This window comes from Phalacrocorax aristotelis, chromosome 8 (genome assembly GCF_949628215.1).
Source record: "Phalacrocorax aristotelis chromosome 8, bGulAri2.1, whole genome shotgun sequence".
NCBI lineage: Eukaryota > Metazoa > Chordata > Aves > Suliformes > Phalacrocoracidae > Phalacrocorax > Phalacrocorax aristotelis.
The window spans coordinates 22,341,129-22,362,153 of record NC_134283.1 but is presented as its reverse complement, the minus strand read 5'-3'; the positions used below and the strand labels follow the sequence as shown (position 1 = coordinate 22,362,153).

Below are 21,025 nucleotides of genomic sequence, written 5' to 3'. Positions count from 1 at the left end.
GGCCGCCTTCCTGGAGAAATGCAGGCTTTGGATCTTTTGGTTTTGATGACAAAATCATGTTTGGGGGTTTAACCCTGTGGTTGCTTGAGTCAGCAGCCTTAAGTGTGCAAAGTCTTCTCTCTTGCCTGTGTTATTTTAGTGACAGACCCCACCACACATGGTCTGTGCAAAGCCACCAAGAGCAGCAAAGCACACAAGCAGCACTGCAGGCAGCATTTAAGCCCATTGTGGGTGACAGCAACAGGCTTACACGCCCAGCTGTGTTTTGCAGGATCACCTGTTAGAAAATGGATGCTCTTCTCTTGTAAACTGCAGCCATGACTTGCAATCAGATATGATCATGAGTTCAAGCAGTATAACGGGTCACCAGCTCATCTGTTGATCCAACATGGATGTCCCTGTGCCCACTCATAGCCTGCCTGGGTGTAAGGAGATTGCATTAGCTCTGGGGAGCTTCGCTGTGGCTTAAAAAGATGCTGAATTTTAGCTTGCCATGGGGTGCAAGATAAGAGAGCATCCTGTATCAGTTACTGTGGCTCACCTGAGAAGTGGTAATTCCTTAAATCTCTGTAGTTTGGTTGTGTTTGATCATGTACCCAGAAATCACCCATAGAAATTACAAAGAGGCAGTTTGGTGTGGCACCCACATTGTACTGCTGTCACAGGAGCTGGATAATTCCTCTTTGTAAAGAGGCTGTTACCCTTGTTATATAGATTGGAGAGACCGGGGGTGTCTAAGAGTGCCTTCTTCTGTGTTTGGGACAGAAGTGGTGTCTCAACCCAATGCTGCCCTGGGCACGTAGGCAGGGCAGTAAGGTCAGCGTTCAGTGTCTGCTGCCTTGTTGTTGTATCCTCTGCCATTTCATTGCATGGGATCATCACATCCTAAACAGTTCTCACCAGGGCTTGCTCAGTGTTGGAAGGCCCTGGAAAGGCAGGGTGCTGCTTCTGGTTTCTCACCACAGCCATTGCACAGCTGCTTACCGGTAGAGCAGGCAATGTGGGGCCAAGAAAACTAGGAGACAGTGAACAGAGTAAAAAGGGTCTTCTCTGCTCAGGTTTCCCATTACAATCTACCTCACACCAATACTAGAAGGAGAGGCAGTCTTCAACCTCAAGTGCGATGTCAAGAGGAAGACCCAGCCCCTCTCCTTGAATATCAAGGCCACCGGCTACAGCATGAATGTGTCTGTCAGGTGTGAGGACAGTGATGGCTGTGTCACTGAGCTCAGCGCACACAAGATCAATGTCATTGATTTCAAGGAGGTAAGCAGCGCTGGTTCCCTGAAACATTTGCCCCACAAAGCCCTGCAAGATTAACCAGGAGCCTTGCAGATACATTGAACAAGAGGGAATGTTTTTTTCTTCGTTTATCGGTCTCTAGAGGAAGGGAGATTGATCTTTCACACAGGTCGTTAGCTGAATGTGGAAGATGCAGGAACACTTGCTGGGCCAGCTGACAGTTTGCATGTGCTTCAACCCCTAGTCCTTGATGCCTTCTCCCCACAGGTACAGATAAATGAGAACATCAAGCACATCTTCAGCATCTGCAATAATGGCAAGTTCAGCTTCACCTTCTCATGGGAACTGAGTGGCCCTGCAGCTCATAAGCAGGTCCTTACCATCACCCCTCAGATGGGTACTGTGCGGGCGGAGGGAAAAGCAGAGGCCCAGCTGGCTTTTCACCCACAGAAGATGTGCTCATTAAAGGATGTAAAGCTGACGCTGCAGGTGAGGCACCAGTGTTTAATACAGGACCTTCGCCTTCCCTACACTGCAGCTTGGCAGCAGGAGCCCAGAGCTGGGGTAAGTTCTGTCACTAAAGAGCCTGAATGAGGCAAAGAGGCTCCTACTGCCAAAATAAAGAGTCTGACCGCTTCTGAATGAAATGTTTTAATAAGTGCTTATTCAGGACCACTTTGGGAAGCGCTTTTGTTGGTAGCACATATCCCTCAGGCCTTTTCTGCCCCTAATTTGGGGGGTTCTAGGTGTGTACGGAGATAGAGCTGTTTGTCCTTGCCAGGCCCCTGCTGAGTTGGGTCCCACAGCTGAGAAAGGACCTGTCAGCATGTGGTCACCCTGCTCGGCACGTGGCTGCACAAAGCAGGGCCATGACTCTCCAAAAACCCTTTCCCTCTCAGCCCAAGCCTTCCACCTTCTGTTTCCATTCTGGGGTCCTTTGGCACCTGCTTCTTCTCCTTATTGTTGCTGCAGCCAACTGTCCCACATCCTCTTCCTCAGCCATCTCTAGTGTTTGCAGTTGTAGTTCCCATCTCTTCAGCTGGCCTATGCTGTCCTTCTCCTCACCAGATCAGCAAGGGTCCCACATTTACCTGCATGTTTCTTGCCACCGTGGTAGTGCCCACTGTCCACTTCTCCACCACCAGACTCAACTTTGGACCCTGCTTCATCTACCAGGCTGGGATGGTACCTGCCCGTCAGACCCTCATCATCACGAACAAGGCAGACAAGGATGTGAGGTAGGTCTTCTCCACACACTCCTTCAGCCCTTGCTTAGCATGTGCATGTTCCATATCTTCATGAACCCTGCAGATGAAATCCTGAGGATGCAGGGAGAGAAAACAGGAAAGCCCTAAGTAGCCTTGATGGTGTCATCTGAGCACATGCAGCCTTATGACACCTCTGCTCCTCTTTGCTTTCTGCCAGCTTGAACTGCTTGTTCACCAGCACCATGCACCTGAAGGTGGACTTCCCCGGGTACGTTCTGTGCCCAGGAGGGACAGTGGAGGTACCCATCACTTTCTATCCCAGAGAAGTTGCGTCTTACCACGAGCTCATCCCTTTTGAAATCAATGGTCTTTGCCAGCAGACTGTTGACATCCGAGGAAGGGGCACGGAACTGAAGGTGAGTTGAAATCTGAATCCTAAAACCCCAGGTGGCAGACAGCCAGCGTGGTTTTCTTTCTCATTTTCCTCATCTCTTCCCCAGCCTACCATATTTTAGTTTTCTGCCATGAGGGTGGTAGAAAACCTTTTCTTCTTCTTTCCTTTCAATTTATATTAATCCCTCCTGCCTCAGGTTGATGTTGTGGAACCACAAGGAAAGGTGGTGAAACTGGGAGCCCTCTCCATCGGACAGACAGTGAAGAAGATTGTCACCATAGCAAACAACAGTGCTGCCCCTCTCACTTTTAAGCTCAGTCTTGCATCCACCATACCAGAGCTACAGGAAGCTGGGGTAAGACCCATTCCTTCACTGGAGATCAATTTGGTGTGCCTACATGGATGCCTGCAGGTAGCTATGAGCTGCTCTGGGTGGGAGCTAGTAGCTAATTACAATTTTGTGCTGTCCTGCCTGCCTGTATGATGTCCAGTCCTCTGTGCTGGGACTGCTTTACCAGCAGATACTTGTAATGTGAATGCCTCATCTGAGCTAGGTGTCAGGACTGCCCTAACAGCCAGAAGTGAGAACAAGGTACAATTCCTCTCACCTGTTTTAGACGCATACGTTAGAATGTGGCCTTGTATATTAGATATGGAAAGGTAACCTTTAAAGACCAAGAATTACAGCTCTCTTGGAGCTCACGTGAAATTACTTTGGAAGACATAGTCTAGCTCACCATGGCCAGATGGACATGTCACAGGAAAATACCTTTGGTACCTAGGGATGTGTACCAGGGAATAAGTAGGACTGAGGCAATGTTCGTGGGGACAGAACAGGAATTAGAAGACTCTGTGGAGGATTCAGAGCTCAGTTGCCAGATGAAGTAGTCACTGCTCATTTCTTTGGGCAGGTTCTTTGCTTGAACCCCACCAGTGAACTAAGTCTGAAGCCCAAAGGAGATACCTGTAAAGTGGAGGTGACCTTCTCCCCAAAGTGCCGCATCCAGCCATTCACTGGAGAAGTGCTGTTGGAGTGCAACGGCCTGGTGCGCTCCCTCTTCATGGTGCGGGGCTCCTGCCAGGGCATCCACGTGAGCTTGGACCAGGAGCACCTCAGCTTTGGAGCAGTAGTGCAGCAGAGCTTCACATCCCAGCACGTCATCATGCAGAACACAGGCGACATAGGAGTCAAGTAATACCATAACTCTGTCCTTTCTGAGGGCTGAGAGCTTGGATGAGGGTTGGATGGAGCTGTAACTTGCTCAGATAGTTCCCTTCTGCTTTTCCATCTCAGTGGAGAGTTGTGCAGCCAAGGCTGTGCAGTCAGGCCCTGGAAGTTAGCAAGGGATATGACCCAAAGCTTGTTTACAGATGGGTGCATCTGAGTCCTGCCCAGCCTGAAGCCTTATTGCCAGGTGTCTCAGCATCATGCCTGAGATCCTGTGGAAAAGGCCACAAGAGGCTTAGAAACAGCACATTGCATTTGCAGCCTGCCAGTTGCTAATCTTTCCTTGCTGTCCTTGTGCTTTCCTTGGCAAGGTTTAAGTGGGACATCGAAAGCTTCAAGCCAGATTTCTCCATCAGCCCCACAAAGGGTTACATCTCCCCAGGAATGGATGTCCCCTTCATTGTGACCTTCCACCCCTCTAAGCCAAGTCATGCTATCCACTATGAGGGCCTGCAGTGCTTCATCCAGGGCAGTGAGCCACTCCAGCTTACGCTGGCAGGATGCTGCATGGAGACCCCTGTCACCAAAGAGGTAACTGGAGCAGAGACAGGATGGGTCCCTTCCTTACCCCCATCATTTGCACTACATCTCTCCCAGGGCAGAGACTAGAGGATATTTACGCGCAAAAACTTGCTCCTGCCTATCATCCTGCCTGGGTATCCCAGAGAGCTGAGAAGACCACTGGGCAGGACTCCCAAAATTTCTGAGTGCTGTAGTTGCCTTCCTCCCCTGTTAAAGGCACTGCTCCCTCAGCAAGCACCTCAGCTGTCCCAGCTCTGCATTGCAACACCCTTGCCACAGGGACACCCTGCAGGGCTCTTCTGAGACCCTCCCCACAGAGCCACACAGCTATATCCACAATACTCCACCCACAGCCACACTTTTCCTCCCTGTAGGGGCAGGGGAGGGCATTCAGCACTATGAGTGGGCAAGGCAACTGCATCCAGCTCCTGGGGCACAGTGGTACAGCATGGAGGATTCCTGGCCTTCATGGGCATTGCAGGAGGGTGCAGCTGTGGGGTGTTGGCCCTTGCTTCCAAAAGGGAGCCCAGAGCTGCTCTTCAGCCTGCCCATGAAGGGGCTGTGTGCCTGCAGGTCTTGTCCCTGCACAGGAGAGGTACCCTTCCAGGACATCTGATTTTCTTTCTCCTTTCCTTGAGAGGGAGCAGCCCCCTTCACCCAAGATGCAAAGGACTCATTCCTCTCCTTTCTCTAAGAACTGACGTGATTTTCACCAAAAGCTATGGCTTAAATGGAAATTTTGTGTATGATGATGAAAAGCCAATCCCTGTGCCAGTCAGAGTCTGAGTGGAAAGGATTCCTCAGCATGACCAAGCAGCCTCTGTGCTCCTCTGTTGCAGACGCTGACTTTCACATGTGATGTGCGTGAGAAGTATAGCCAGACCATCCTCCTGTCCAACCCAAGCAATGAGGCCTGGACTATGCAACCTGTCATTGAGGGGGAACACTGGAAGGGGCCAGAATTTTTCCATCTGGAGGCCAATCAAAAAAACAAGCCATACAAGATCACTTACAAACCCCAAACCATGAGCTCTGAGAACAAGAAGCATCAGGTATGTGAGCTGTGCCAGCATGCTGGCCCTCAGAGCATGACCCTCATAGCTCACGCAGCTTTGGGCAGAAGGTTGGATGAGATGACCTTCAGAGGTCCGCAATGAACTGAAATTATCCTGTGATGCTGTGTTGGAAGTTGGATTTCTTGGTGGCTAAAGGCCAGGTGTAAGGAAAGTTCAGGTGGGAAGTCTGGACTAACCACTGAATGTGTAGGAGCAGGTAACCTAAAAAGCCAAGTTGTCTGAAGGTCCAGGAAGTTAAATCTGTTCTCTGCAGTTCCTGGTCCCTGCCCATGCAGCCCAGAGGGGCTCAGAGACCCCTGTCCTCGGGCCTGTGGGCTATACAGGCTCCCCAAGCCCTGGGCATGACCACTTCTGCCAGCACTGCCCTGCCAGGGTCCTTTTGCAGTGTGCAGAAAACAAGAGGGGCGAAGCTGCCCTGCCTTTTCTCAGTGCCCCCCTGGCATTCAGTAATGCAGGTCTCAGGCTGGGCAGATGGGGTGACCGGCCCCACTGTTCCCACAGGCACTATTTCTGAGACACACCAGGGACAAGCTCTTAAATCAGGGGGGTCAGTTCAGAACAACTCTGGGGTACTGGTGGTGGGTGTCAGACACCTGCCCTTAGGCCCTCTCCAGCTGAGCTTACACCATGCCAGAATATAGGCCAGAATGAGAGTGGAGACCAAAGACTTCTGGGCTCAGTCTCCAAGGTGCAGAGTAGATCTGTGTCCTGTAGGGTTGCATATGCTCGGTATCTCTTTAACATACAGCCTTGCATGAAGAGTCCTGCAGTCTTCAGCTGCTCTGGAGGCAGAGGAGATGCCACAGGCCGATAGCTGTGACCCACTGGCACCTGAAATGAGAACAAATATGAGCTTTTCATGGCCCACCCTGGCTTGGTGGGACCCTGCCATGCTAGCTTACAGGCTGCTTGCTCTCTTGGCAGTAATGCTGGAGCACTGCTGGGGCAGTTGAGCTTTGCAGGGACTGCTACCCCCTTACCACAGCTGTCCCTGCACGAGCACAGGGCCAGCAGCTGATGCGCCCAAGTTAGTAAGGCAAGTAAAGGGGTGTTAGGATGGTCAGACCAACTCTGCTGTAGGGCTGGTGTTCCCTTGCTTTGCCCAGACATGCTGCCTCTATGTCCTGTGGCTCTGCCAGCCTTAGTGGGTATGACATTGCCGTCTCCATCTGCATAGGACATGGAGCTGTGGTCACAGATCTGCCAGATGGACCTGCTCAAAGAGGCTTAAGTGACAGCCTGAGATCATGGAGCGGTACAGGTGTGCTCAAGAGCCACTAACTGGTCCAGACAGAGTGCAGGAGAGCTCACTTATGCTATTACTTGTCTTTTAGGGCTCCATCTTCTTCCCATTGCCAGATGGGACAGGCTTGTACTATTTCCTGCAAGGGACTGCCGAGGCCCCAAAGTGTTCAGGGACCATTTTCCGGCAGGTACCGTGTAGGACTTCCTACACTGAGCTCATCCCTGTATCCAACTGGCTGAACAGACCACAGAGGTGAGTACGAACCAGGAAGTCTCATGCCATCAGCAACCCCTGCAGCAGAGCAAGGAAGGGCTTCCCACTGCCTGGAAGCTCCTTCCTCCAAGCTTTTTGCTCTCCTTGGCCATTTCTGGCCATCGATGTCTGGGATCACGCTTGCCGCATTCTGCCAATGCAGACCCATCCTGGAGGGCTTTCCTTCAAGGTAGACGAGAGCTGCCTCCCTCTGCCCAAGGTGTTGAGGGTGAGAGGGGCTGTGTTGTACCCCCACACAATGGGTATCCTATGGGAGTCCTTCCTGTTGACCTTCATTGCATCCTTCTCACCCCCAGGTTCCTTGTGGTAGTGGACATACTCAAACCAGAAAACCTGGAAAGCAGTTCTGTGCTGCAGGGCCTGGAATACATTGATGTGCCAGGCTCTGCCAAGAAGGACTACAAGCTCACATTCCTTTCCTATAAGGAAGGAGTCTTTAACACAATGGTAAGTGTGGACACTAGGCTGTGGGGCCCTTCAAGAAGCTGTTTGCTCACTGACGAGCTACACACCTGTTTTCATACCTCCATGAACCCACTGGTGGGATTGGAGGTGTCCTAGGTGGGTCATGAACAGCAGGCACCTCTCCACACACCCCACTCATGTGTCAGTCTGTCTCTGAAGGTCCCACTGTGGGCTGCTAAGCATAGGTGGGTCAGGAAATTGGTGAGCTGGAAGCAATAGGCAATCAGGAGATTACAAAGTGGAAATACCACACGTGCTTTTCCCAGTCTTGCACTCTTTCTAGGTGGCTGCTTATGGCTATTCTTGGAAGTAGGGTGCTGAGCTTGGAGGGTTCTTTGGGCTGGCTTAGCACAGCTGGTATATTTTTATGTGCAGAATGACCAGCACGTCACCTTTTTCTCTGATCCAGGTGACCTTCCTCAATGAGGTGACCAAGGAGTACCTGTTCTACATGGTGACTTTCAAGGCCACCGCTTCGGGACCCGTCAGCACCATTGAACTGACCACTGCTGTTCGGCAGAGAGTGTCTTCTACCATCAAGGTGGACAACCCTCTGCCTGTCCCGGTGATGTTTGCCGTAGAATGCAAAGTGCCTGATGTCAACGTTCCTCCACATTTCACTGTTCCTGCAGAGTCAGAGGTAGGAGCAAAGCTCATCCAGTATGCTCTTCTCTCCTCTCCCTGCTGCCTTTCTGGGAGCAGGTGGGGGTGATGCCCTATGTGAACCATCTGGGGCTGCTTTCCAAGGGTAACAGCTCCCACCTGCTAATAATATGGAGGGGAAGCAGTGTGTGAGAATATCCCTAGTGGGAATTGCCCTGTGCTGGTAGAGTCCGCCATGCTACCCCTCATGATACGTGCCTATCAGGCCTCACATGGCAGGTCCTTGTGCCACGTGCTCCTTATTTAGTGTGGGTATTTGCAGTTCAGAGTGGCTACAGGGCATGCCTCACCCCACTGGCAGGGTGTTTGCAGCCTGGATTGATAGGTGGTGTTTTGTGGCCTGAGGGAGTATAGGGGCATTTTATGGTGGGAACCTTCTGGGATAGTGCTGGAGGGTTCTCAGCTATTGGGGATGGTCCCCCAAGTGAACTGTCTCCCACGGGCAGCAGGGCTCTGACTCAGAGAGAAGGAGTTGAAGTGAGGGGAGGGTGCTGGGCTGCTTTCTACCATTGTGTGAGCACACCGGGGACTGATTTTCCCCCGTCCTGGTCCTTGCCTGCTCTGTCTCTGCCTGACCCAGTGGCTTTTCCCTTCATTCCTCCCAGGTTGATCTTGTCTTTGAGTACCAGCCCCTGAAAATGGGTGAAAGCACCGGGCGCCTGGTGCTCCAGAGCAGCGACTTGGGCTCTTTCTACTACAACCTGCACCTGAAAGCCACCATAAGCAGGCCAGAGAAGCCCCTCTACTTCTGCATCACGCTGGGCTCTAGTCAGACCATCACCACCAAAATCATAAATTATGCCCAGCAGAAGACAGACTATCTTCTCCAGGTGACCCCAGCCTGCCCTGGGCTCTTGCTGGGAGGCAGCCCATCTGGCCAGCATCAGCCCTCTCCCACTGGGGAATCCTTCCCCTCTAGCTTGGCCTGGCAGATCCAGGGTGGCCATGTGAGCCTAGGGGTCTTCCAACCAACACTGGGCTTGTCCCCAGCTGGACTGCCCTCACTTGCAGACCCCTCTCTGCTGACCTTGTTGGAGCTGCTGTTGTAGCTGGGCTTCCACCTTAAACCCCAGCGCTGGCAGTGAGGTCTCTAGGGGAATGGTGCAGGGTTGTCCTTGCTTGGAACATTTGGATGGCCCTATGGCTGTTCATCATGGGTGCTCACCAGGGGTAGGGTGGGGTGGGACAGGCAATGGAAAGGGACCCCAGGCAGCACGATGGCAGGGGATAATTGCTTTCTTCCCAAGGGTCCTGGCCCTGCTTTTGTGACCCATCCCCACCATTGTCTCTTCTCTCCCCTGTGCAGACCAACTGTGACGACTTCCAGACGGATAAAACAATCAGCGTGGCCCCTGCTGGCCCAGGTGGCTCAGAGCTGAGTGTGGAGGTGACCTACGAGCCCTGCCAGCTGGGTGAAGCCAGGGCCACACTGCAGCTCTCCTCCCCACTCGGGGCGGAGTACAGCATCCCCCTCTTCGGCCTTGCCCTCCCACCCAAGCCCCAGGGCCCCTTCCCCATTAAGGCTGGCAGCACCACCTCCATCCCCTTCAAAAACATCTTCCTGCAGCCCACAGCCTTCCAGTACACAGTGGAGCACCCAGCCTTCACCGTCAGGGGCCCCGAGAGCTTGCGCCCCAAGAAGACCACCTTCATCACAGTCTCCTTTGAGGGCAGCGCAGTCCCCATCACCAGCAGGATGGTGGTCTCCTGCCCGCGGGCTGCCGGTGCAGCGGGTGTCTCCTGGGTGTACTACCTGCGGGGTGTCCCCCCGCAAAAATGACCTCTGCCCCCCGCCCCAGGGGGTCTATGGGTGATGCTGCTTGTCACACTGGGCATTCGTTAATTAACTGAAAGGGTAATTAAAGGGGGTGGGGGGAACGGACGACTCTGTGCCTCTGTTTGGAATAAACCGAGCCTCTGCTGAGGCGAGGGAAGGTGGCCGAGCCCCGGACCAGGGCCCCTGGCAGATGACCTCCGCGCCGCGAGGGGGCGCTGCGGAGCGTGGCGGCGAGGGGGTGTGTCACGTGGGCGGGCCGGCCGGGCGGGGGTCACGTGGCCGCCGGTGGCGGCGGCGGGTCCCGAGCGGCGGCCAGCGGGGATATGAACGCTGAGCGGGACCTGGCGCCGCTGGCGCCCAGCGTGGTGCGGGCGCTAAATGACAAGCTCTACGAGAAGAGGAAGGTGGCGGCCCTCGAGATTGAAAAGTGAGCGGCGGGAGGGGGTAGGGGGGAGGTTGCTGGGGAACTGGAGCGGTGCCGCTCCGGGTTGTACCGGGGACAGGGCGGGGGAGGCCGGCCTGGCGCCCCGGGGAGGGCTGGGGGAGGCGGTCCTGGGGCCCTGGGGTGGTGGGAGCCGGCCCGGGATGCCGAGAGGCAGATTGGGGTCCAGCTCCCCGGTGGGAGCAGAGGGCTTCGGAGGAAGAGGTCACCCCTGGGGGAACTGGGGGGGTCCGGGGGAAGGAGTCATCTCTGGAGGGTCCGGGGGAGCCCGGAGTGACCCGGAAAGGGGTCACCCCCGGGGGAACTGGGGGGACCTGGCGGAAGGGGTCTCCCCCCGGGGCACACGGAGGGTCTGGGGGAGGGGGTCACCCGGTGGGGGACCTGGAGTGACCCGGGAAGGGATAACCCCCGGGGGGCGCTGGGGGGTCTGCTGGAAGGGGTCACCCCTGCGGGCACGCCGGGGGCACCGCGGGGCTGCAGGCTCAGGAGCCCAGGGAGGGAGCTCGGGTGGCACAGTGACCCTGCCAGGAGACAGTGCCCGGGCAGGAGGGGCTCTCCCCTAGAGCTGCTCCGTGTCTCCCATCCTCATACTGTCCATCACTGAGGATTATCTCTGAGCCCGTTGGCTTCTGGGTACAAGCCAGGACCTACCGGTTTAGGACGCGTGGCCTAGGGCAGGAGTTGTGTCAGCAAGTCCATCGCAGAAAGGTTGGTTGTCATTGGTTGCCCAGCCCTGCCCAAAATAAAAGTGTGAGTAGCATAACTTCAGAAACTTGTCAGAAACGCAGCACTTGCTCTTCTGTGATGCTTCTGGAGGCGGCTGGCTCTGTGCCCAGCTGTGAATGTGGCTAGGGGACGTGATGCTCTCACTGGGCAGCAGGCTGGCACTGGGGTGGCCAAGCTTGTTGTCCAGGGCCTGTCTCATGTCAGCCTGGGTTCATCACCTCATTGTGCCATCTAACCTCTCCCATGAGGTCTCTCCAGAGCTTGTCTCATGCTCCATCCTGGCTGCAGAGGTGGGAAGCACCTGCTGTCATCCCCGGCCTTTGGGTGTTGCCTTTACTTCTTTCTACCTTGCTGCTCTTTCGGCAGAGCTCGGCCTTCCTTTCAGAGCATCCCAGGCAATGGTCTGTGGGTGTCTGCTGACGTGGCCGTGCCCCCTCTAGTGTTGCCCGTTAACGCTCCCTGTGCGTCTTCTTGCTTTTGCTGCGTTGGTCTGAGTGCTTTGTGCTGCTCTGGTCCACGGCTTTGCCTGGGAAGGGCCATGTCCTCCCCAGGCACTGCTCATGGAGGAGAACTGAAGCATCCCTTCAGGGGACAGCCCAGCACAGCTCTAGGAGCAATGATCCAAGCTGGAAGGTGGATTTCATGTGGGAGATGGTAGCTGTGCTGAGCCTGCAAGGGGAGCAGCCAGCCACTCGTGGCAGCAGGTGGCATGGGAATGGAGCTGCTCTGCTCAGGCTTTGGCAGGGGACCCTGGTAGGGATGCGGGGCAGGAACTACGTGCCTCAAATGTGGAAGGCGTACTTGTGCAGCCATAAAAAGCAGTTCTTGGGATGGGGTGAGTGTTTGCTCAGGTACAAACCTAATGTATCCAGCCCATTCTTCTGTTCAACATGTTTATCTTTTGGTAATTTGCTCTCTTCTTTGTAGGAGTAGTTTCTTAAGGGTGGGTTGTGGCAGATGCACTGCACTGTCTGTGCACCTGTAGCCATGGGGATGCTTCAATAACTGTCCCTTTACTGCCATGCAGGATGGTTCTCCTTATCCAAGCAGCTCTGCTCCAGCTTATTCTGCCCCAGGATTACAGTTCCGTGCTTGGCTTATGCCAACCAAAGTCTGACTTTGGGATCAGCCAGTTCAGCTGATCAAGCTGGAAACCCAATTTGGGAAGGGTAGAGCAGCAGAAAGGGAAGGGCTAACCCTTTCTGCAGAAGAACAGACTTAAAACAGCTTAAATAGTACCAGCATCGTCTCTCCCATGTCTATGGCATTAAGCAAAGAGAGACGTTGTCGTGATTTAGCCCCAGTCAGCAACCAAGCACCACGCAGCCGCTCTCTCACTCCACCCTGGTGGGACAGGGGAGAGAATCGGAAGAGTAAAAGTGAGGCAACTCATATGTTGAGATAAAGACAGTTTAACAGGTAAAGCAAAAGCTGCGTGCGGAAGCAAAGCAAACCAAGGAATTAATTCATCACTTCCCAGGGGCAGGCAGGTGTTCAGTCGTCTCCAGGAAAGCAGGGCTCCATCACGCGTAATGGTTACTTGGGAAGACAAACGCCATTACTCCACAATGTCCCCCCTTCCTCCTTCTTCCCCAGCTTTATATACTGGGCATGACATCATATGGTATGGAATATCCCATTGGTCAGTTTGGGTCAGCTGTCCCGGCTGTGTCCCCTCCCAGCTTCTTGTGCACCGGGCAGAGCACGGGGAGCTGAAAAAGTCCTTGACCAGTGTAAGCACTACTTAGCAACAACTAAAACATGTCCACATTATCACTGCTGTTTCCAGCAAAACTCCAAAACATAGCCCCGTGCTAGCTACTGCGAAGAAATTTAACTCTATCCCAGCTGAAACCAGGACAGATGTGCTGCCTCTCAGCTCAGGTGCCCCCTTGTCCTCTGGCCTGTAGTGTGGGAGTAGCTCCTGCAGACTGATGCTGCGTGCTGCTGCTGGGTGTCTTTTGCCTCATTAGTTAAAGCTTGAGCCCTTTAAACTTTTGAAGGTAGTCTGTAAAGTTATTTGTGTTCAGACAAAGCTCTCTCCATTAAATCTAGGCAGTAAAACTGTCACCCAATCGGTCCATGCTGCTTGAGCTTGGTGTGTTCCTCCAGCTGGAGCCTGCTGCTGGGGTGGGACTGGGGGCGGGGGCTCTTTGCCCTAAATCAGCAGTTTGTGAGAATAGGTTGGGCTGTAGCTGTTGGAAAACTTGTCTCCTGAGTGGGGAGAATGAGGAGGCGGCTGCATGATGCCCCTAGAGAGAAAGGGAGTAACTGCTTTACTCAGAGCAGAGTGAGAAGAGAGCTGGTATTAGTAATTTTGGGGGAAAAAGTTCATAAACATCTTATCTAACTACTTTCCTGGATTATAAAGTGAGTGACTGGCTGGTGGTATCCATCTAGGGAGGGCAGCATGAGATTCAATATAGTGCCAAAAAAAAAAGCCTGTATGGAGTTAGGCAGTGGAAGCTTTTGTGCCTTTCTCAAAGATTAAGGTAAAGATCCTTGTTTATGCTGAGATTTGTGGGTTCATGTTATGGATAGAAGTCAAAGAGAAAAGTGCTGCATTGGCCGGGAATCGAACCCGGGCCTCCCGCGTGGCAGGCGAGAATTCTACCACTGAACCACCAATGCTCCAGATGTGTGCTGCTGCCTGCACAGCTGCGGAAGCCTCCTCAGCTGGCTGGTGGCTCTGCTGCAGGGATTGCTGGGGCTGAAGACCTGATCGGGTGACGCTTGAAGTGGTTGCATAGGCTGGAGCAGGATTATAGGTCTCTTCGTTTAAGCGCAGCTGATGTGTTAAATATCTCTGGGTAACGAGCTGTATGTTTCTGAGGAGGAGCAGGTACTGCATGCAGAAATCTTGTCTGCGTTTTGTTACAGTTTGTGCTCTATAAGAGCACATATGATATATGGTATATCAGCTGAAGCAACGCATGAGTGGCTGGAAAGGTCCAAAATCTTGGCACTGGGCGTGGGTCTGGTGGGCAACAATTCCCTACTGAGCCGCCAGCACCCCTGGTGTGTGCTGAGTGGTTCTGTGCTGCTGTCTTGTGCTGTGTCAGGAGTAAGTGATCCGTGTAACCTGCCTTGTTGGAGAGGGTGTTTGTCTGAAGACGCAGTGACTTCTTCTCTACAAGCATGCAGCCCTGGTGAGGTGGCCCTTGAGAGTTTGTCCTGGGCTGGGAGTTCCTGAATAGCATAGGAGGCTGCAGGCTGAGAGCAGCAGGAGGGCAGTGAGCCACTGTTGGATGTGAGCAGGGAGGAGGGGAGAGCTCTGGTTTCACTTGCAGGTTCCTTGAGTCTTCCCCATTTCAGTACCGCTTTCTCTGGCGTTTGTTGTGGCCAAAAATCCCTGTTTCTGATGGCGGTGGGGAGCCGAGTTCCCAAGTGTTTGTATCAAGCAGAACCTAAAGCCTGGTTCTTTCCTCTTCTCTCCATAGGCTGGTGCGAGAGTTTGTGGCTCAGAACAACACATCTCAAATCAAACATGTGATCCAAATCCTGTCACAGGAGTTTGCGCTCTCCCAGCACCCCCATAGCCGGAAAGGGGGACTCATTGGCCTGGCTGCTTGTTCCATCGCCCTGGGCAAGGTAGGTGCGGGTGGGGTTTGTTTTTTTTTTGGCTTGTGCAGGTTGCAGTGGGAGAACGCGGGCTTCTCCTGGGTCAGAGTGATGGGGAGACTGAGGCTGGTAGCCGTGCAGCTCCCCAGCTCCCTCCTTGCCTTGCAGCATATTGCTGGGTTGTGTCTGAGTCTCCCCATCGCACCCAGCTGCGTCCCTTGGGCATGGGAGCACTTTCTGTCCTGGGTCGCATCTTGGCAGCTCCCTAGGCATGGTTTAACTGCGTCTGTCCATTCTCTGTCTCCAGCAGCTGGACTAGACACAGCAGGTCAAGTACTAATTTGTGTTAACAGAGCTGAGAAGAGGTGCAGCCCTTCCAGCTCCGGCAGCACAGGCAGGGCCTTTGGGAAATAGGACTAAGGTACAGGCCAAACGGTGGCAGAGTAGTAGTCAAAGTAAACAAGTGGCATAAGGTGTTAAGCTGCGTTAGCTGGAGCTAGTAGCTGTCTATTGTGCTTGGCAGAAGTTTTACTTGCCAAAGGCATGGGTTAATAAGTCCAGTTCTGGAGGTGTTACATTGATGCACCTAGCAGGGGAAGTTGGCTGATTTCTGTCCCATTTAAGGTCTTTCTCTATAACTTCCCTCTTGTTAACAAGAACAGGCTCCGTAAGTTGCCTCCAGGGATATGCCAGAGCATCCAGGACCCTGTGGAGGGGACCACAGACTCTGTAGGCTCATGGCTCCATCAGGCTTTTGGGTCAAACCATGGGAGTGGTTTTTGGAAGCACCTGCAAGGGAAGGAGTTGTTTTGGTCCATAGTAAGATGTACATCAAAGAAAACAGAGGGCTTGCGAAGAGCAGACTGTGCTTGTTGGAGGAGCTATGAGGTAGATTTTAGTTCATTTATTCCCCTTCTAATGAGAAGCATGATCAGTCTGAGTGGATGTTTTGAAGCCTTGTGGCTTTTATATTAACTGCCTTTATATTGGTTGCTGAGGGCTTCTGAGCAGCACTCGTGTCTTTTCTTTTTGTTAAAATGCAGAGTCTCTGCAAAATTCTCTTCCCTGGGATAGTAATGCTCTGCTCTGCCCTCAGCCCAGGCACATAACCCACCTTCTCTTCCTGCACAGTATGGGGACAAGCACTCCATGCTGCCAGCTCTGCTAGTGCAGCTGGCTCTGGTGGATGAAGGAGTTGCTTTAGATGGCCTTGAGGGGCACTGATAAAACACAGAATTCAACTCTTTAGTCTGCTGGTTTGCACATTTTTTATTTTCTTGCTGTCTGCTTTGCTAGGCACTCAGGAAATGCCAGCCTGTTTCCCCAAAGTACAGGTTTTTCCCTTCAAAACAAGCCAATCTCCTGTCTCCACCTCTGGGTTTGTCTGAAACTCCAGCTTCCAGTGAATCCTTAAGCTGAAGTCCTCTGGGCTGGGGAGTGGCCTCATTAATGACTATATTTGCTTGTGGGCAGAATCAAGGTCAGCCTAGCATGGCTCTTCCACAGTGCGGGAGGACAAACTTCAGCATGTAAAATTAATCTTATCTAGGAATCAGAGCCCTGCAATCACATCATCTAACAGATGTGTCCAGCTTAACTCTGCCAGCTGTGGTAGCTCCTTGTCTGTAAGCAGCTGTACAGGCTGAAGCGGCTCCTCATCTGGTAGTTGGAAGCACAGCTGAGTTGGTGTTTCTGGAGACAACAGGGCAGGAAGGTGCTTTGGGGACAGCTGAATGTCTTTTTGTGAAGCCTGTATCACCATCTCCTTCACAGTGCCCAGCTCCTGACATTGCAAAGAGTAGCCCAACAGACTACGGGCTTCTTTGCTTAACTGAAGGTGCAGGTGGGCTCAGTCCATCTCTGTCTTGGGTGTTCTCTCTGGTCCTGGAAACCTTGGTAGTTTTGCGCAGAAATCAGCTGCAGAGTGGGATAAATCCCGGCCGCTGGCTGACTGCAGCAAGGGCTGGTGACTGCTGGCTTTGCTGGGGTTCTGCCTCCTCTCCTGACTGCAGGGCAGAGGGAGGCAGAGATGGATTTCTCCATAGGCCGGTTTCCAGTAGAGATGAGCGATGTGCAGTGGGAGGCGGCCCCTTGTGCTTTGAAAGGTGCTTGGAGCAGGTGGTGAATAACTGCCCCAGCATCTTGCACATCTCTGGGAATCAAAACCAAACACGTACAGCTGCAGTAATTGCTTCAGTTGCTGATGTAGACTCCCCTGAAACAATTTCTCAGCCTGCTCAGGTGACCATCACTGTACCTGAATAATAAAATTCAATAATTTCAATAATAGAATTCAAAAATCTATTAATAAATCCTGTCTAGCATAGGTGCACTTAAGCCATTATGGGCCTGAATTTTTGCAGTATGTGCCAGAGCAGCAGCATCTCTTCCCTCTCCCTCTGGCATGGTCCTCAACTAACCAGTGTCCTCCTGTCCACCAGGACTCTGGGCTCTACCTAAAGGAGCTGATTGAGCCAGTGCTGACGTGTTTCAATGATGCCGATAGTCGGCTGCGGTACTATGCTTGCGAGGCCCTCTATAACATTGTCAAGGTTGCCAGAGGCTCCGTCCTCCCACATTTCAACGTGCTCTTTGATGGCCTCAGCAAGGTAAGAAGCTTCCTCTCAACCCTCACGTGTTTTTATTTCCCATGCTGGAGAAGTAAGATTTGCTTTTTAGTCCTCGTCTTTTCTGGGTCAAACAAACCAAGTTGTCCAAGGTCTTCTTTCCAAGTAAACTGGTTTGCTTTGACCCAGGCAGGTCAGAGGGACCAAATGAGCAGTTTCTGCAGCAGTGACCACTGGTGTTGTGGATGGTGGAGATCACTGTAAGACTACTTGTTCTCTCTCCTCACCTCCAGGATGTATTTTCCTGCTCCTTGTTGAGTGGTGTTAAGAAACAAGGCTGACAGAACTGCTGCAGGCAAGGTGGCTCTGCAGCACTACAGCTTCGTGGGGTCTGTAGGGTCAAAACCATGTCTATGTATGCCTGCTTTTGCAGCTTATCACTGGAAACTTGTATTTCTCTGCCGCTCGAGAACATGACTGCTTGCCCATGAAAACCTGCATAGCTGGGGGGAAGCGATGGGTGTTTGATAGCCCCCTTAGGAAGTCTTTCAGGAGAATTTGTTGGAGCTTAATGACTGGAGATAAAGTGACTTCTCTGAGTCCATCCCTGTAATGCCAAATGAGAGCAACAGTCCCGTGAGCCTGCTGGGAGCTCCACTTCAGAGCGGGGAACAGCCCTGGGACCCGCTGTTGCAATGGCTCTTGTTTCTGTTGTTCACAGCTGGCTGCTGATCCTGACCCAAACGTCAAAAGTGGCTCTGAGCTCCTCGATCGACTTCTCAAGGTATTTTTCCCCCTCTAGCTGAGAATCCTTGGTGTAGGCTGCAGGCATGTCCTGGCTGAAGACATGTCGGTCCCTCAGGCTGCAGCTCCTAAAACCGCCCAAGCTCAGTCCTGTGGCTACTGTCAAAACATTTCTTTTTCTCACTGACTGTAGCCTCTTAGATTGAGGGTCTGGTGGCAATCTCAGGCAGCTGGGTTGAGGGGCGGGTAGGTTATCACAGTGCCACATGTGCTTTCAGCTCTTGGGAGCGAGGTGTCTGGGGAGGCAAAGTTTTAGTCCAAGTAGGGTTGCAGCCCCATCCTAGTTAGCAGAAGGGCTGTTCCTCTGCTTTTTCTCTCTTGCCTAAGCAAGTAGCAAAGGGAAGTGAGCAGAGCTGCTCTGCAAGGAGTAGAGCCGCTGTTTTGGGGTAGGTGCTTGGTTCCTGTTCCTGTTCTGCCTGCCAATGGGCTTTTTCTTGCACAGACCTCCCAGTTCCTTTTCTGGTACTTGGAGGTAAGTAGGTCCCTGCTAGGTCCTGCTCCACCTTGCTTCTTCTCATTAGCACAGCAGTTAATGTAGTCTCAGCATCGCCTGCTGAAAACCTTCCTGCTGGGAGATCTGTTCCACCACGCTGGTGCATGAGACTTAGCCATGCAGCAAAATCCACCAAGCGTGTAGGAAGAGTTTTAGAAGAAAGCCCAGGGACTCTCCCACCCCTGACACATATTGTTACATCAAAGATGCTTGCTCGTGTGTGCAACACTCCACTGAGGCATGAGTCGGAGATGCTCCACCCTCCTCCTGTTCAGCCAGGCTGGCACACAGCAGGCAGAAGTCTCCCTCACTGGATCCCGCTCAGCATTAGTCCCTGCCCAAGGGAGATTACTGGCTCATTGCCTGAACAAACCTCATGATTCCTTCTCCCCAGATCTCCCGACCTACAGACCCATCCGTCAACTGTTTGTCATCTTTTTCCTGTCATGTGCCTTAAAAAAGGCTGGGTGGGGGTGGCTGCGTTGGCGGGGGGTGGTGGTCATCCCTTCTAACACCCCCTGCTTGGACTTTGCAGGACATTGTGACAGAGAGCAACGAGTTTGACTTGGTGGGCTTCATCCCACTGCTGCGTGAGAGGATTTACTCCAACAACCAGTATGCTCGCCAGTTCATCATATCCTGGGTAGGTACGCATGGTCCTGCACATGCCTGCCTGTCCAAACTCCAAAATACTGTGATCTATCACCATCTCATGTCTGGGCAAATAGCAGATGTCTGCAGCAATGTGTGAACTCAGGCACCTGAATTTGCTTGGGCAGGTTTTTAAGCCAGCAGAGTTTTTCACCTGCTTCTTTAAAATGCCAGCTCCATGTCACCTTGCTGTTGCAGTCACAGGGACTTCATACTGCACTTCTGCCGACCTGCTTCAGGACTTTGTACACCAAGTTAGAAAATACAGTCAAAGTGTTGCTCGTATAAATAGATATACTGTGGTCTAGAGGATACAGTCTCCCAGGGGACAGAGCCAGACTGCTTTCTATCACCCAGCTGTGATGGAGGGATGTTGCTCTCTATTTTCACTTGTTTTCTCCTTTCCCTGTGAGGCAGGAGCTCTCAGTGCCTGGCCAGGGTCTAGGGAGAGATGTGTCCCTCTGCAGTCTCTCTTTCAGCCATACTGTTTGTTGTCCCAGATCTGCCTGCATACGTCTTAGCAGTCGTTCTGATCCCTGCTCTGATTTACAGAGCTGTGATTGGAAATGTAGCAATGCTGCAGGCTGATCACCTGCTAGCCCAGCTTCTTTCCGAGATGGGCAACTCCATGGTGTTCTCTTGTCCTTCTTCCCCTATCCCACACAGCTCAGCCCTGAATTCCTCAGTATCACACCCAGATTTGTGCTGGTGATGTTAGTTCACTTCTCCAAAATTCTCCTCTTTTCTTTCTTGTTCCTCCCCTGAGCTAGATCCTGGTCTTAGAGTCTGTGCCTGACATCAACCTCTTGGATTACCTGCCAGAAATCCTGGATGGGCTCTTCCAGATCCTGGGAGACAACAGCAAAGAGATACGGAAAATGTGAGTGTGGACGCTGGCCGGGCGTGAGGGCTATGTGTTTCTCACCATCTTAATTTGTTTCCAATTCTTCTGTATAACTGCAGTGAAACCCCATGTGCACGGTGACATATGGAGCATTCTGGCTGGCTTGGTCAGTATACCAAAGTGTCCTTGGCAAGGGCCTCCCTTCCCCAGCTTCTTGTTGCTGGAGTGGCTGTGAAGGACACTGTGGTTTGTGCTGTGGCGCAAACTGTTTTAGCTTGGTTTAGACCTTGTGACCAGTATCGGAGCCTCAGAGGCTCACATGTGCTTCTGGGATGGGGTGTGAGCTCTGCATACAGGCTTTGCAGCTTCTGAGCCTCTCTCTCAGCAAGGTACAGCACTAACCCATCAGACCCAACCCCAGGTGCAGAAGAGGAGCAAGCCTTGTGAGTTTGCTCCTCGGATCAATTGCCGGTCTCACAACTGAGATGCATTCTGAAGCCAAGGAGCACCTAGGTGTTCTCAAGAAGGTCAGAGGATCTTGGCTCCTTGCTCTGGGAGAGAGTAACTGGACCTGTTTTGTCGGGCACAGCTAAGTGGTGAGACTGGCCTGGGTCTATCCCACTGCCAAGCTCTACTGGATCCTCCCTGGTTCTTTGTCTCCCAGTGTCCACATGTCGAGGAACAAGCCCTGAAAGCTTTGGGTGTCATCTGCCCTCCTGCTCCTCTCTGTGCTCCCCATCCCAGTCTCACGTCGATCTTCGCAGAGCCTGTGTGGCTGTTGTGAGAAGGGACGTGGGGCTCCGGGCAGTCATCAACTCCATCCTCGCAGCTGTGTGCAGTCTC

The 21,025-nt window shown here is 52.8% G+C and overlaps 2 protein-coding genes and 1 non-coding gene across 4 annotated transcripts in view; 2 read left to right on the top strand and 1 right to left on the bottom strand.

Moving 5' to 3' along the window:
• Positions 1-10,281, top strand: part of HYDIN (HYDIN axonemal central pair apparatus protein) — a 149,189-nt gene extending 138,908 nt beyond the window's left edge. Inside the window, exons 72-84 of the mRNA XM_075101795.1 lie at positions 1,059-1,266; positions 1,510-1,731; positions 2,311-2,480; positions 2,668-2,866; positions 3,041-3,199; positions 3,756-4,036; positions 4,384-4,603; positions 5,434-5,646; positions 7,005-7,168; positions 7,486-7,636; positions 8,064-8,294; positions 8,923-9,147; positions 9,624-10,281. Of these exons, the coding sequence (XP_074957896.1) occupies positions 1,059-1,266; positions 1,510-1,731; positions 2,311-2,480; positions 2,668-2,866; positions 3,041-3,199; positions 3,756-4,036; positions 4,384-4,603; positions 5,434-5,646; positions 7,005-7,168; positions 7,486-7,636; positions 8,064-8,294; positions 8,923-9,147; positions 9,624-10,097 (2,917 nt within the window). The 3' untranslated portion in view covers positions 10,098-10,281. The remainder of the gene's footprint in view (positions 1-1,058; positions 1,267-1,509; positions 1,732-2,310; positions 2,481-2,667; positions 2,867-3,040; positions 3,200-3,755; positions 4,037-4,383; positions 4,604-5,433; positions 5,647-7,004; positions 7,169-7,485; positions 7,637-8,063; positions 8,295-8,922; positions 9,148-9,623) is intronic.
• Positions 10,282-10,341: 60 nt separating this feature from the next.
• VAC14 (VAC14 component of PIKFYVE complex) overlaps positions 10,342-21,025 on the top strand; it is a 66,087-nt gene continuing 55,403 nt past the window's right edge. For both annotated transcript variants that reach the window (XM_075101803.1, XM_075101804.1), the window contains exons 1-6: positions 10,342-10,521; positions 14,703-14,853; positions 17,265-17,432; positions 18,112-18,174; positions 19,223-19,330; positions 20,109-20,218. In XM_075101803.1, coding sequence (XP_074957904.1) covers positions 10,418-10,521; positions 14,703-14,853; positions 17,265-17,432; positions 18,112-18,174; positions 19,223-19,330; positions 20,109-20,218 — 704 coding nt within the window. In that variant the 5' untranslated portion in view covers positions 10,342-10,417. The remainder of the gene's footprint in view (positions 10,522-14,702; positions 14,854-17,264; positions 17,433-18,111; positions 18,175-19,222; positions 19,331-20,108; positions 20,219-21,025) is intronic.
• On the bottom strand, positions 13,823-13,893 carry TRNAG-GCC (transfer RNA glycine (anticodon GCC)). Its single transcript has one exon. It is a non-coding gene; the product is annotated as a tRNA-Gly (tRNA).